Source organism: Falco naumanni, chromosome 2, assembly GCF_017639655.2.
Source record: "Falco naumanni isolate bFalNau1 chromosome 2, bFalNau1.pat, whole genome shotgun sequence".
NCBI lineage: Eukaryota > Metazoa > Chordata > Aves > Falconiformes > Falconidae > Falco > Falco naumanni.
In genome coordinates this window covers 103252578-103268566 of record NC_054055.1, presented here as the reverse complement: position 1 = coordinate 103268566, position 15989 = coordinate 103252578, and the positions used below count along the sequence as shown (strand labels likewise).

The 15989-nt window shown below is 39.2% G+C and overlaps 1 protein-coding gene across 1 annotated transcript in view; it reads right to left on the bottom strand.

The window, feature by feature from the left end:
• ADAMTS5 (ADAM metallopeptidase with thrombospondin type 1 motif 5) overlaps window positions 1–15989 on the bottom strand; it is a 46867-nt gene that overhangs the window by 18499 nt on the left and 12379 nt on the right. Inside the window, 2 exon segments of the mRNA XM_040582847.1 lie at window positions 1373–1540; window positions 15733–15865. Of these exon segments, the coding sequence (XP_040438781.1) occupies window positions 1373–1540; window positions 15733–15865 (301 nt within the window).

Here is a 15989-nt window from a genome sequence, read left to right as displayed (position 1 = left end):
GCTCATGGATAAGGGTCCAAATTTCAAGCATCCCTCCAGGTACAAACAAGCCAAAGGTTAGGTGGGTGGGAGAAACGCTCTTTTCTTTCTATATTGTTGGAGAAAGTAGCTAGCTGGATACATAGTAAAGAGAAGAAGTCAGGTCACAAAAAAGGGAAAAAATGAGAACAACGTTTCTACTTGCCTGCAGCAGGAAAGGAACAGAAGAGAAAAGATAGTTCAGAGTTCCTTGCACTCTTCAAGAAGACATTCATGGATGGCGAGGGAGGTCCCTTTTTTATTTTTGCCCCAGTGAACTGTACTGTACCTCAGTAACTAAACTCAAAAAGTAAAGCTCTCTTCATATCTGGAAACTAACTCGTAATATTAAGTCAATGCCAGAGCAATATGGGCCACAAGGGCAGTACAGATTAATGGATCCAGTAAAATTGAGAGAAAAAATGAAGTCATTCTTCAACAGAGGAAAACAGGAGAAAGTATTTCGGAGAGCACTGAAATTAGCCAACAAAATATTTAAAAGCAGAAAAGCCTTTACATTCAGCAGACATACCATACTTTTTATCCATAAGCATTTTGGTTACCATAACAACTTGATCCATTCACTCAATTATGTCATTTTTATCTCAGCATTTTGGAATTTGAACAGTTTGTTTAAGAACTGCAGTTGCTTTGGGAGCACAATGAAGACTTTAAAATTCATTACAGAGGGAAGACTATGCTTTTTTATTACCACTTTTGGAAAATGAAAAGTCTTGCACTTATCCTCCAAAGGGTAAATGACATATTTAACAAATATTAGTTACACAACTCAGAAGGTAAGCTCCTGGCGCAGAAGTAATCTTTTATCATGTACAGCAGAGGAGTCTTAATTTTTGCTTACAGACCCTCTACATAAACATAATAAATACAATGGTATTATAAAGGTCATAAATATAATGGCATTATAAGTAAAAGAAATGTCATTAATAGTAAGAACACATACACTCTACTAGCTGTAGTCTAACACTAAGTAGAGCGTTATCAACCATTTTAATTTCTGTGAGGAAAAAGCCATTTCCTTGTGTCCTCTGTTTAAAGTACTCTCTGAGCTATTACCTATGGCATTTGGGAAGACAAGACTAATTCCATGCTTTTGAAAAAACCTCTCCAGGTTCCAACCAAATTATTGCCAACACGCACTCCATCAACTCTTTCTTTTCTTTCATGCAAAGGGAGGGTGAGACTCTGCCAGCCTTTCAGAACTTTGCCTGGTTTTGCAAGCACTTCCAAGATAGACCTGAAGATGAAGAAGCTGGTACGGAATGTTCTTATTAAAAAAACAGAACACAGTAAAAATTAACATGTAGCTGACACAAGGTGTGATAATACATACCATGTCCATCATCGAAAAATTCTGTTATAGTTGCTGAAGTGCATTTGGACCAGGGTTTTGAAGCATCGATGCTAGTCAGAATGGAGGACATCAGGCGCTTATCTTCCATGGAGCCGAAGTTCTCCTCACAGAATTTGGAGTCATCATGAGAAAGCCCAAGCAAATGCCCTATATAAATGAAATAAATAAATAAAATGACCTGGCTATCCATAACAGAGTTTACCAGCTGGAGCTCATAGTCAAGGTAAAATGAATTGCATAATTTGTTCTCAAATTCTGAACAGTAGCCCAAAGCAGGCCACTTGAAACAAGGTATGTTTGAAGACAGAAAAACTGTGACAGTTTATGCCATTACATATAGCAAGGCAGTAATGCCATCAGCTGACATGTCATTGAGCTGTGCTAAGTGAAACCTGATGAAGACTAAAGTGAACTTTACTAATCTATATCAGTCAAAAATTTAGTTCTTACTGTTTCACCAAATCATCTTCAGCAAGAAAGCCAGATACTTCACTCTGTAAAGATGTTCTGCAACTGTTTAGAAAAGTGCTACAATATGTTCCTAAATGTACGAAAACGCTAGTATTTATGGAGCAACTAAACAAACTGTATGCAAATTCTTAAAGTGCGCTCCTCACTGAAGTGTAAGTACCCTGTAGAATACATCAAACAATCTGAATAATGATTTCAAATAGTCTCTTCCACTTAAGTCTTGTCTTGTGGAAGGGTTCTTTTTAGTGTTGTTTTGGTTAGGGTTTTAGTTTTGCTGCTTTTTATTTTTAAATGTATATGCTATTGGAAATTTATACTCCAGAACACAAAAGAATGTGCACACAAAGCAGAACATGATAGAACCTGCAAAAATCCTTAAAGTCCAGGGGAGTTCAGTCCAGTGCTAAGTAAGTTCTTGAAAGTGTGACAGCAACCTCTTCTGTAGATCAGTGATCCCCATCTCTTGTCTCTGGGCAACAATAATAGATTGCAGGCCACATGCTTTGTTCCCTCTGTAAACATTAGGATTAATTTTTAATTTCTATGCCCACGCTGGATTATTTCACAGCCGATTTACTATCCAAGAGGTAGAAGACTGAATGTGAACAGCAGCTGCAGGGAGTTCAAGGCTGAACTTAACACTCACGTCTTCAACCTAGGCCAGAAGATGATTCATCTGAGACCCAGGGCTGGACCAAGACTGCTTTAATGATAAAGACAAAGACTACCTACCCATCAAAGCTGCCACAAAAGAAATTAACTTGATGGTCTCAAATAGCAGCTGAAGAGACACATTGTATTATTCTGTAATAACTAAAAGCCTGCTGTGTGCCATCAGCTTCAAGTTTTGGTGTGATCGGCTGTAAGGTGACACAGGTAGGGACTGATAAGATATCCATAGGAATAGGCTTGACAATAGTAATAACAACAGTAATACCTACCATACAGGCTGGAAAAGAAGAAAATCAGGAATTTTTACCTATTTGCCTTATACAAACTTGTTGTTATGCTGTTTTCATCTGCTCTGGGGGAGAAGCCAAGAGGAACGAGATGAAGGCAGCGCTCACTGGCAAGCTGTACCTGAGATTAGGAAAGTTGCTATCTGACCAGAACTATGTGTTAAGGCTGCCGAAGATTAGAAATCAGGGTTTCTGTCTTGTGAGAGAAGCCGAGGTAGCATCTGGCAGCCTTGCTCAAATGCTGGGTTCCTGACCCACGGGTGGAGCTACAGGAAAAGTGACAAGAGGACTTTGGTCTGTCACTTCCAGTTGTAACAGTGATGGCTGAGAACAGCCAGTCCGTCTTCTGCAGCTACTGAATCCTCACTGGAAGGGAGGCGGGAAGGAGAATGAAGAGGGCATTTCTCTTTTTTTTTCTTTCTTCCCCTGATGGGCACACATTTATCAACATCATTCAAATACAGCCACTATTTAAATAAAAGGACCTGTAGTATTTTAAATGCTAGCGAGAATTTTTTCACTGAACCTGGGTTAACGCTTAGGACAGCTAATACTACTTTGCCTGTTACTACTGTTGCTAATTGCTATTGCAATTGCATCACAAGTACATTGCTGCAAAAAACATAACGAATCAAACTTTCATACAGAAGGCATGTCTAATTACTGGTGTGTTTTATATGCAAAATTTGGGCTTTTCTTTTCTGATTGGTAAAATCACTTTTCTTTGACAATACTTGTTATATATGGGCCAGATAATACTACTTTTATTTCGCGCTGAGACATGGCTGAATATCAGTAGGTATATGTCACATTTCAATCTGATATAGCACTATATAAATACTTGCTCTGAAGAGATGACAATGTCTGTATTTTTAAAGCCAAATGCTGGTGTTGAGCAAAATAATTCACTAGTAAGATTATTATTTCAGCCGCATTTCTCTGACAGAGTAACCAAATAATCAGCATACCACTTCTAGCCCACTGAACAAATTCTGTGGAAGCATCACAAGCTGAGCATTCAAGGAATCAGCAACTACTGTGCCAATGAGGACTACCTCTGATTTTGCCAAAATCCTAGATACTGACAACGAGCGTCTCTTCAGGAAATGCAGATTATGTTATTTTTGGCTGCTGTTCCGTACAGTGTTATCACTAAGCTTGCATTCATGCTAATGCACTGAATGGCACCAGGTCACACCCCATGTCTGAGAACTACAAGCAGAGCTGACAGGTTAATGAACTTCAACACATGCCTAGTAGTAATATAACTAGAACCATTTTCTGCTGACATTAAATAACTCCTTGTAGCATGTTTCACCAGTGTTCTGCTAACTTAAGCAAACATTTACTAGAGAGGGCTTCAGGCCTATCCCCTAGCTTTTGCTGATGGACACTCAACATGTGGCACAGCTCCCCCTTTACATCAGAATGACACACACTCTGCTTTGCAAAGCTGTTCAGGAGCTTCAGCCAGTTTCTTCTATTTACTTGAATCCATGCACCTGAATATTCATATACATATGTATATGATATACATATAATATCAATTAAACAGAAAAACTTGCAAAAAATTAGCCCAGCAAGCAAGAAAATACCATGCTGGTTAGACCTAAGCCTCGCTATAGCAATCTTCTCTGAGACAACTTGCATGCTTAAAGGTTGCAGGAGGAATGCTTTTGTACTTAATGTCCCAAGACTGTTCATAGTTGTAGAAATTACTTCACTGCTGCATGCTTGTGAAATAAAGTAATGAGGTTCTGTCAGTGGAAAAGGAGTTCATTTCTAAGTCATTGGACTTGGTACTAAACAGCTCTGGGAGAATAACAAAAGCTGGAGAATTTTCTAAAACATTCAGCAGACTAATGTCACATGGCACAACATAATGCATGTTCAGTGTAGGGTATGAATAATAGTTGGGTGCAAACCAGCAAACTGAGAATTTTTCATAGTGCTTAACATTTTATAGCACCATTCAGGACAACCAGAACTCTGTGATATGAAGGACTCAGTCTTGTAGGGCAGAATTCAAATTCCTTAACACCCTCTGACACCACTCTGCAACACTCTACCCATTTAAGATACAACTTTGCTCTCTATATGAATTCCTTTCTTGCACCAACTTCATCAGCCCTGGCTTTGGAAAGACCCCTCTGTCTTTCCTACGTGCATTTTCCAGCCCCAGCTCCTCCTGCAGTGCAATCTGTAAGCAACCCCAGCTCAGACTACCTCCTATCAGAGCAATGTGGTCACACCACATCAAACTATGGAAATCCTACAGTCAGACAATATGAATGCCCCTGGAGAAGGCCTGCAAGTATATTGTGCTTCAGCTTGCTCCTGGCTTCCCTAGCTAAAGATGATGTAGTTTCCTTCCCTCTCTATACTGAAAGATCCTCTGACTCTGCAGAGAACGTTATCATTGAACTGTGGACTGAAGTTGTTGTTCTTCCCTTTTTTTCCTCTTTCATATAGACAAAAAAAAAAAAAAATCCTTCAGATATGATAAAGCTTGCAGCCATATTTCAAGCTCTTCACTCTGAGCGTAGGGACTGAAAATTTTTCCATAAAATGACTGCAAATTAGTCTCCCTCTCAGAAGTGGCTGGACAGTCTCTGTGGAGAAGTTCTGAGTAAATAAATAAAATGAAATGCTTCTCAGGTGACTATTCAGCACAGAACATTTCATCCCAAGTACTTTGGCAAAAGCGCAGGGAACTGCAATAGGGTCATCTTCTGGTAAGTGTCAAGCTACCGGTTTCACCTTTAATTAGACTGCAGCATAACTTCTATACTTTACAGTGATAAATGGGGTGAACTGAGGATATACCGCATTAACCGAGTCTACTTTGTCATATTAAATCAGGGTATTGTTCTAATGCAAGACAAGAACTAAGTCACTTGGCAGATTTCAGCTTTTTGAGGAGAAGCTTCCCAAAGTATTTGTGAATCTCTCGTTACTTTTAGATTTTTCAAAAATAATATTAAAAAATCATGACAAGGAAAGAAGCAGTAAGTAGCAAGTAATTGCCAAAATATGTAATTCTCATTGTCAGTATTTCAGCTTCTAAATCAGCCACCAGTGATAGTGAGGATAGTAGCTGTTTATAGCATTAAGTGTATGGATTCTAGCTGTTCATACCAATTTGCCAGTTAACTTTGTATGCATGCTTACAAACACTGTGAATGCAACTTTCAAAGTTTTATGGAACTAAAATTCATCACAACCTAAATCTCGCTCCATCCTAACTTTGCCTTTTAAGATATTCTGACCAGACTTAAAACAGATTACAGCATATGACAAACTTCCAGTGACTCTTAAAACTGTTTGCATTTCATTAAAAATAATCAATATTCAAGATGTCACTGTAATCTGTAATACTGCCTTGCTAAGCTTGCTCTTTTTAGCAGAGAAGTGAGAACAACAAAGTACTTGTAGGCCTGTGCCCGTCATCCTTTTGCATCCAAACTGAAGAAGGGACACTCCCCCTCCTACTCGAGAGGTCTTCCCACCACCACCCCTTGCATGCGCGAACGTGCTGGCATTATCACATATTGCTCAGGATATTAGGGTGGTTTCTGGCATTTACTTGTGGGGCATTTCCTTTCATAAGAACAAAAGTGAAAAGGTTACAGGTGATTCTTCAAGTGATCCTGTATGTAAGCATAATTCCAGAGAAAGCTTTGGCCAAAAGCAAAGGCTTAAGAAACACAAATCTTACAAAAAAGGCATTTAAAAACAATGCCAATTTTAGCATAACACCATTTTGTACTACTATGAACTTCAAACCAGGCTATTGAAAAAAGAAAAAAAAAAAAAAAGGCTCCCAGCAGCTGTGTAAAATGATGACTGATTGAGAATGGGTTAGTAGATCATCTGATGTTTTCTAGTTAATGAAGCATCTTACTGGTGTTGACAGTTCCCACTGAGTGAAAATGACATAATATAATTTTACCAGCAGGATGGTGTTTAGTTAAGTTATGTTGTAGGAATGCACAAAATGGTAAAAGAAACAGATGGCGAGGAAGCAGGGTTTACCCTCATGCAAGTGAAGAGGAGCTAGCCTTCTTGTAAACTGGTTGCTTCCCAAACAGCAAAAAGACCAACCACCTAACACAGCCCTTCCTCACAGCCTCCCTTCTCCCCCTGAGGTGAGACGAAGTGTGACTACATCAGTAAACTGTTGAAAGCAGCATGAAAGCAACCTGCAGACTTTGGACCCTAGTATATTTTGGAATACCATCTGCAAGGGGATCTTGGCACAGCTCAGTCTGTTTAGATGAAGTGAAGCAAGAAACGAAGCAGTCACCAGCCCCCGGATCCCAGTTCACCTGCACTGTCTGCATTCCTGATAGCGGACCTTGCACTGCACAAGCTTCCCTACTCCAGCAACAACTGAAGGTCAACACTTGTTGTAGCCCAACAGGAAATAATACCTGCAATGGCTTCAAAAGAATTCCTACACCTTGTAGGAATGGGGTGTATATTCCTAATAGAAGGTAGGAATACTCCAAAGCAATTATGACAAGTCAGCTAAAACTTACATCCTCTCTAAATATCAGGACACAAAGAGCTCTGCTGGTAAATCAGGAGGGCATCAGAGCTATGTTGGATGTGTGGTGAAGCACACTGAAGTGTAGCTATCTTCTTCCCAGGAGTGCTGGGAAGAAAAACAGAAGTTTGAATACTTTAAATTTTCTTAAAATATGTTGCCAGACAATATGCAGAGGTCCTCTGAATGAATAGCATGCAAAAATATTCTCATTTATTTGCCACTGGTGTCTCAAGCATAGGAATAAACAAAATAGAGTGTCTCTAGTGCATAGCAAGAAAACCCCAGGTTTTGTAAAAACACAAATTGTGGTGGCCCTTCTGGAGAAAAACCTCAATAACCTTGTTTATGGAAATACACAGATCTCTAGTGCTTGAACTGAACAGCATGTCAAAGCACAGCTTTTGCACTGAATTTGACCACAGGACACATGCAAAGTGACACAGCATGCTAAAAAATGCTGCAGGCATCATAATTTGTTTTCTCAGAAAAGCTCAGCTCTGATGAAGCATGTGTTTTTCAGTGAGGTCATGCCTTTCACCTAATTTTCAGTGGAGATGACTGGAGTACAAAAGAAGGTCAAGTGATTTGCCCAAGGTTACTCATTGAGTCCCTGGCTCTCACAGGATCAGGATTCAGGAAGCTCCTGGCTCAACATTCCTTGGTCTAATCACCAGCCCCTACCTTCTGCAGGAGCCTCTCGCTCTCTTCATTGCTAAACAAAGATTGCATGTGGTAGCTTTCTTAAAATAAAACCATTTTTTTCTGCATGTACTGTGTTTTTTAACTTGTGTGAGTACTTGACTCCTTATTAATAACTGCATACTGATATGACTCAGAAATCTTCCTGAAGTCATGAGAATTTTGCAACAATGATGGACCTAAGCAATAACGATTAATAAAGTTGTTTTTTTCATTAAAAAGAAGTGCTTTGAATTGCATAAGCTTACAAAAAACATGCACAGAATATAAAACTGGCTATTCCTCTTTCTTCATACTTGAACTTTCCTTCCAATTTTCTTTTGACTGCTATCCATCACTTATGAAAGAAAAAAGGAAAAAAATAATCACTCTTTAAAATATCCAGCCCAGAGACAGTTTTTAATATTTCTGTCTAAAAAGAGTTCTTCAGACTGAATGAAACAATAGTCTGAAGTGTCGCTTCTTTTCAGGAGCAGACATAAAATAAAGCCACAATCATTCATACACCAGTCCTGCAGACTTTACACAAAACAAACTTCTGCTAAAATGGCTTGTTATAACATACTTGTATGGGAGATCACAGATATATTACCCCCATTTGCAGGCGAGAGTCTGTCCAGGCAATGTGGACTAGGCAATCAGAAACCACCATGGCCACACAGACTCAAATAATCATTAAAAAGATGTGGTCTTGGAGGTCTACACTACATCTGCTATGCTAATTAATGGGGCATGTAGAAGATAAATATTAATTTTAATGAAAAAGTGGGAGATGGTGACACCTATTTCACATCTGTCCAACTCAGCATAACTTGCAAAGAATGTAATTCGTGGCAGCTCATGCTAAATGAATGAACTGTCGGAGAGCAGACAGTGCAAGAATGTAAAAATTGCATTGCCTGCTGCCTATTTATTGGGTAATTCTGCCTTCCTCTCTGTGCTGGAAGTACTTTCTGCACAAAACTACATGATCATATCAGTAGTATTTACCTGCCAAGAAGGAAAGTAATCCCTACTTTCCCCTGCAGTCAGGAAGACTGGGGGTTCAGGCACACACAGATGAAGTGGACTTCTTTTAGAATCATGGAATCATAGAATAATATAGGTTGGAAAAGACCCTTAAGATCATTAAGTCCAACCATAAATCTAACACTGCCAAGTCCACCCCTAAAGCTGTCCCTAAAATAATTTTTGATAATGACTGTTCTGAAACATCAGGCAAAACACAGTTTCATTCCCAATTTTCTTATGGTTGCAGAGATGCTGGTATTTCACTCGATATATTTGGCTTAAAGTTATGATGTTTCAGAATCTGTAGCAGCTTTTCAAAGCATAGCACCTGTTTGATCTAATTCGTTATGAGGTTACATATACACAAAGATCAGCACAACTTGAGAAAATCTCCTAAAACTCAGGCAATGTTAGTGCTGTGTCTGAGTCGCTTCCTGAAGTCTCTGGTTGGGAACTTGGCCCTCCATCTCCTCACTGCTCTGGCTGAATCGCTTCACAGGCACTGAGGTGGCAAAGATCCCCAATCAGACTTAAAAGTACATGGCAGATAAAGAAAAGCTCAAGCATATTCAGAACCTGAGGATTCAGGTTTTCTACATCATATCAATTTCCCCCTTCCATCTCTCCACTTTTCCACACAAAACTGTCTCAGCCTCACTAAAGATGGTCTAAGCACTATGGGCGCTGCATGTGGAACAAGTTTAAGTTATATGTAACATTATAAGTTAATTAAAATATTGTTGGGCAAGCCAAGATTTTTTACCCAAAATTTTACCCAACAACCTTTTGTACAGCTGATGTTTGGTTTTAGAAGCATCAGTTAACTTTTCTGCCCCGCTCTTCACCTCTTGTGAAGGCTTAGATTTGACTGCCCATCTTTGCTCTTAACCAAAGGGGATATATGTTCATGAGAGCTTAATTCAACAGCTTTTGGAAGCAGAAGTTTAGATAGAACTTTGAAAAAGGTTCAAAAAGAAGGAATCAAGCAATTTTCCTGATGTATGTAATCAGAGAGGAACTGGACAAGGGTATTCTCTCCCTCTTTTTTGTTAAGAAAGCAAACCTGCCTAATTACGATTACCTGGATACTTGCCTAAACTTCATCTGTCATGAAGGAAACATAACGCAAAAGTCAGAGAACCTTCACAATTTTTTTCCTGCGCTTGTGAAATTCTGTGCCCTTGGCAAAGAATCCCCCTTGAAATGAAAGGAAGATTTGTATCTGTCAAGTCTGAAGCTTGTCTTTATCTGCTTTATCTTGACAGCCTTGAAATCAAAGGGCTACATGTTCAGCAGCAGAAAAGAAAAGATGACTGTATTTAGTTAGTTTTGAGTGTATACAAAACCAGCACACGTGGTAAAATATGGAAAGAGCATATTTTTGGACTCTTCTATGGACACTGAAAGCAAGACTTCCATTTAAATACCATGCACATCATCCTTGGTTTCGTTTTTTTCTCAAGAAGGGTCAGAATCATAGAGTTTGCTATAATGGTTACATAGGTCAGACACGGTAGACACGGCCCTCTTCCTAGAGAGGCCTACAACTCAAACACAGGCTCATGCTCTGAATAAATACTTTCAATCCACTGAGAATTCAGCAAAATGGTATTTTGATGTATCTCAGTGAACCACCCAGGCAGGGACCCCAAGAGTGATACCTCACTTCTAAAATGGCTTCTTTACGTAAAATTATGCTTTCTTATACAGCACTACACTTTGCTGACTGCACTCACGACATTTTTGTTTTAAGTGGTGCAAATGCCACCAAATGGCAGCACGCTGAAAGAGATTTGGTATTAAATGCATCATTTTCTAGTTTTAGTTTCTCTACAATTCCTTGACTTTAGGTGTTGCATGGTATAGCTGCGGAGGAAGTTGTGATAACTTCACGTAACTGTAGAAAATGAGGTTCTGAGGAGACCCTGAAAAGCCACCTTGTGCACCCCTCCACCCCAGGGCAGGATCAGTGTCCCCTAAGCCACAGCTGCGTTAGCCAGGTGGCTCCTGTGAACCTCCAGTAACGGAGAACTCACAGCCTCCCCAAGCAATTCATTCCTGCCCTTAACTGTCCTTCTGGTTAGATGATTTTGGCTAATGCTTAAAGTAAATCTCCCTCGCTGCAATTTAAGGCCATTACCCCTTGTGCTGTCCCAGGTGGACATGGAGAATGATTTATTACGTGAATTTTTGCAATGATTTTTAAAATATATTTGAAGACTGCTTTTATGTCCCCCTTTGGCCTTCCTTTGCTAAAGTCACATGTAAAAGATAAAAGAAAACTAATGAACAGAGGTTTAATTAGTTCCATGTAGCAATTTTAAAGCTATATTCTAAAAATAAAATACTTGGAAAGAACATCAGTGAACCATATTACTCAGGAGGATAGAAGGAGTAAGAGCGTGCCAGCATAGTTGCAAAACAAAGAAATAGGAACTTTGCAAAAGGTCAAATGAACATTACCACTGAGCAAAAAGGCAGCGCCTTCTGTGCGTCTCCTTTAAAAATAATAATAAAAAAAGTTCTTCAAGACTGATGGAAGAATAAAGATACATTCGATTTAAGTTATTAGACCCATGTAACTGTCACTGAACTAAATGGGAGCTTTGCCTGCTTAAAGACTCCAGGAAGGATGTTTTTGTGTTTAAAGACTAGATTAAAACTCAAGAGACAAGTTTAATCCTTGGCTTTCCTTGAGATTTTGTGATTTTGGGAAATTACCTATTGGTAAAATGAGCAGTAGCGCCACGCATTTTCTTTTGAATTCTTCTCATTTCGTTTTTTGTAGATGACAAGCACTTTAGGATGGTAGGCTGCCTGTACTGAAGCACGCAGGACTTCTGACCGTGACTGCATCACAAAATGTGACACCAGGCTATTAAACAAGGAATTGTCATGCATTGGATATATCCCATCACAAGAGATGTTAAAGGTAACTTCAAATTGATTGACTGTGTCTGTTGGTGGTGTTGGACCACGCTTATTTTCATGGGATGCACAGGTTAGCTTATAATTCAACACTGTAAAATCTCCAATCCAAAAGTCCAGAGTATTACAGTGAGACTCTAGAGATTTTTGTTTCTTGATGGTTAGTATAATAAGGGATATATGGAGATGCAATATGGTAGTGCTGACCTATGAAAACCATTAAATAAATACTGAGATAATGAGCAATCATAGGTTCTTTAATGGTTTTCTCCAGATGTCTCTGTGAAGCAGGGAAGCATACGAAATAAGGAAACATGGTTTTTATACAGACCATAGGCTGGTAATAACAAAGACATGGAGAATGTCTACATACTGTGCCTAGGCTAGCTCAGATATCCCTGCAAAGCTATGGAAGCATAGCTGAAGGAGTTGCTTAGAGTTAAAAAAAGATATCTATATGCCACAACATGGAGCTGAACTGATGATTTCAGGCAAGAATCCAGAAGACTATTTTTGCAACAGCAAAGCTGGTGCTGTCCAAACTGATAGCAGCATGTCCTCTGCTAGAAAATAACCATATATGGATCTACTGTTAGTGGCTGGATGTCTTGACAGGCATTTAAAAATAACATATATGCTATTAGCACTGCTTCCCTTTATTCTGAGGAGAAACTGGATTATCACTTTCAAAGTTACAAGGTTTCCTCCTGTTTTTTGTTGCATTTTCCTGATTTTCTGCATTTGACACTGGAGACAAATTATTCCTGATTTTCCTACAGACATGTAGGACACAAGATTCAGGTCGTACTTCATCAATCTTTGTATATAGATCTCCACCTCTTACTGTCAGCTAATCAGTTGTACTAAGAATTTGGTTGCATCTATTTCTTTCTGTGCTGTCATTTACAGCTCTTTGGAGATTTTGCCTGTTACTGCTGCTCATTCATACTCCTCCCCTCAAAAACCACTGGTCAAACTCCATCATCTATTTTATCTGAAAGATATAAAATAAACATCTAAAACATAATGTGGTAGAAACCCTGGCAACAGAAGCAGCAGGCTTTATTCTGTAGCAGGCTACTTTTTGGCTTCCTATGCACGTATCCAACCTGAGCCCCTAGGCTGTGCATCGTCCTGTTTGGTTGAGCTGCAGTTCCATTTACATTGGTTGCCTTCCAGAGAAAGAATCTGATCCTCAAAAATGCTCTTGGGTCCTTCAGAGAGGAAACAAGAGCATTCAGATCCCCTTGGAAGTCAAAGTGAGGACACACAGCCGTTCTGCAGACCAAGTCAATGGTAATGATGCTGCATCTGCTACCCATGCACGTGCAGCAGGGTTATTTAAAAAACTGCAGACAGTGACTCTTGATTCACTTAGCGGCTCACCTTGCTCTTCCTACTGACAGAAAGGAGCATGTAAGGCTCAGAGCCCTTAGCATCCCCTCTGTCTTGCAGGGCATCTCCTATGTTGCCAGGTGAATTCCACCAAATAATTAAGCGGCTGTAAAATTAAAGCTACACCCTACCCACAGGACAGGGGGAACTTTAAGACTTTTGAATTGTAGGACGAAATCTGGTCTCCAAATAAAATAAAGCAAGGTTTTCCCCAAAGTGCTTAACTAAAGGGTATCCATGCCACACTTTTATTTTTCATCCTTTTTTGACCTTTAATTTAATTTAAGTACTCAAGCAATTTTAGCTGTGTTTTCTTCTCAACTTCTCCCACTTCAGGCCACACACAGGAAAATCATTCTGTGACTTGACACCCCTCCTTTCTTAAAATCTTATGGTGAGGAAAAAAAAAGGGGATGTTATTTTAAACAACTTCAAACTGAAGTTTTTTTGTCCATTAGGGTACTTATTTATTCATTTCAATTCATGCCTTTTTACATTGAAAATTATAGCTTTTACAGATTCCTGTAAATGTCTAAGTATGAAAATGGCTCTTTTTCAAAAATGTGCTTCTAGATCGCCAAAAATAATTTAATTTTGTTCACATTTTCTTTGTGTGGAATTCAAGGTAGTAATATGTATATTTACTGCTCATCCCTGTCTCTATTGATCTGTGTTCTTTCATTTTTAATCTAACTAAACATTTATTTCTTGTTGATAAAATAGTAGTCGAGACACATTACTCACCTTTTCACACCCCAGATATATGAACACTGGTATCACAAGAAGGTCCCTCATCCGACCTGGCCAACGGGCACTAACCTTCAGCAGTAAGCATCACTTCTGGATGAGAGAAGGTACAAGCAGTCTGTCTAGCAGACTGGCCTTTGAGTGACAGGCTAAGTTTGCAATCTATCCACTTGCCCAAGTTTTAGACCAGGTTCATGATGGGGAATTAGCTTCACAGCATCCAGGTCTGACGCCACTAAACTCGTCTGATGTGAGGTTGTATTTGACGTATTGCTCTACTTATCTCCAAATGCTCTGAATTAGTGATTTCAGAGGGCTTTTTTTTCTTAATTCTATTCTTGTTTATTAAAATAAGATTTATGGTTTGGGGACTCATTCTGCCACAAAACTTTATGTTTTCATGCAAACCATGATCCCTTTCCAGCCACTACTGACTGCATTTTTTTGTAGCACCATAACAGCAGTAGGGTTAGGTTCACTAATCATTGAAGGGTCATGTCACTGATATGTCAGCTGCTTTTTCATACTCAGTGACCTCCAATTGCTGAGCCAGATGTATATATAAGACACACAACTCCTGGGCTCTACCTGCTAGCTACTTGAAAATTGAACTACTGCAATGATACTCCCAGAGCAAACTTTACTTTGGTTTGGCATGATGTACAAGGCAATTCAGCAATTGGCTCACTCTGAAAGTTCTCCCTTCCTTGTTATTTCCTTCTAAAAATGTTTAAAAATTTAAAAAAAAATATAAAAAATAAAAAAATAAAATGTTCTCCACTTTTAAATTGCTGTTCACCTACCAAAGTGAATAGCCCTCATCCTGAATGTATTTCCAGAACACAGCTCACAGAACATTAGTAAATTAAAAATAATCAAGATGGCAGCAGTCTCTCTGAAGGACTTTATCATGACAGATGTAATATCCCAAAATACAAACTTTTTTCTGCCACTAATTCTATCTTAAAGCCTTTTGAAGGGCGCATGTAAGGCTGCTGATCTGGGGTGGAAACTGAAACAAAGTCAAACAGTTTTTTTGACCAAACCTTTATCACCTAAATACTATTTAACTTATTTCAGGATTCACGTTAGTACCATATTTTACCATAAAGGTGGGATTTCCATACATTTAGAAAAAGATTAGAATTCTGGTTTTTTCCACAAAAGCCTTCCTCTGCAGGTAAGGTTGTGCCAAGTTTTGCCACAGCAGAGCATGCAAGTAGTTCAAAAAGGTGTTGTGTTTTTTCCACTGTGTATGCACTAAATGCATACGATGGGCTAAATGCTTTCTCAGGAGGGACACAATCACATCTTTGGACAGTAGCAGCAGCCTTTGAATTTTCACTTCAACTACTGCTTAGAAACGACACTGTCAGAAAGGAAACACCTACTGTGCGCCTTCACTTGCCTTCTGATCCCTTATTAGTTAACCCTGAAGTGCATATGTATACAGCCTTAATCCCCAAGTGAGTATCTGGACCAGGGGAAATCTGGAATTAATTGCGAAGTATTTTGGTTACTAATGCAGCTGTTACAAGTGTTTGATTTGGCAAGCGAACAGAAAAGGCACTGCATACCAATTTCGTGAGCCACTGTAAAAGCTGCATGGAGGCCGTCATCTTCAATCACTGCACAGCTGCGCTCAGGAGAGCATATGGTCCCAACGTCTGCCATTCCCAGAGTATCACATGAATGATGCCCACATAAATCCTGCCCAGGAAGGGAAAAAAATTAAAAAATTGTTAAAATAAACTTCTACACCCATAGGTAACAACAGGTTAAAGTCACCAGCCCTTTGCAGACATCAGAACCTCGATAAAAACATCAATATAAG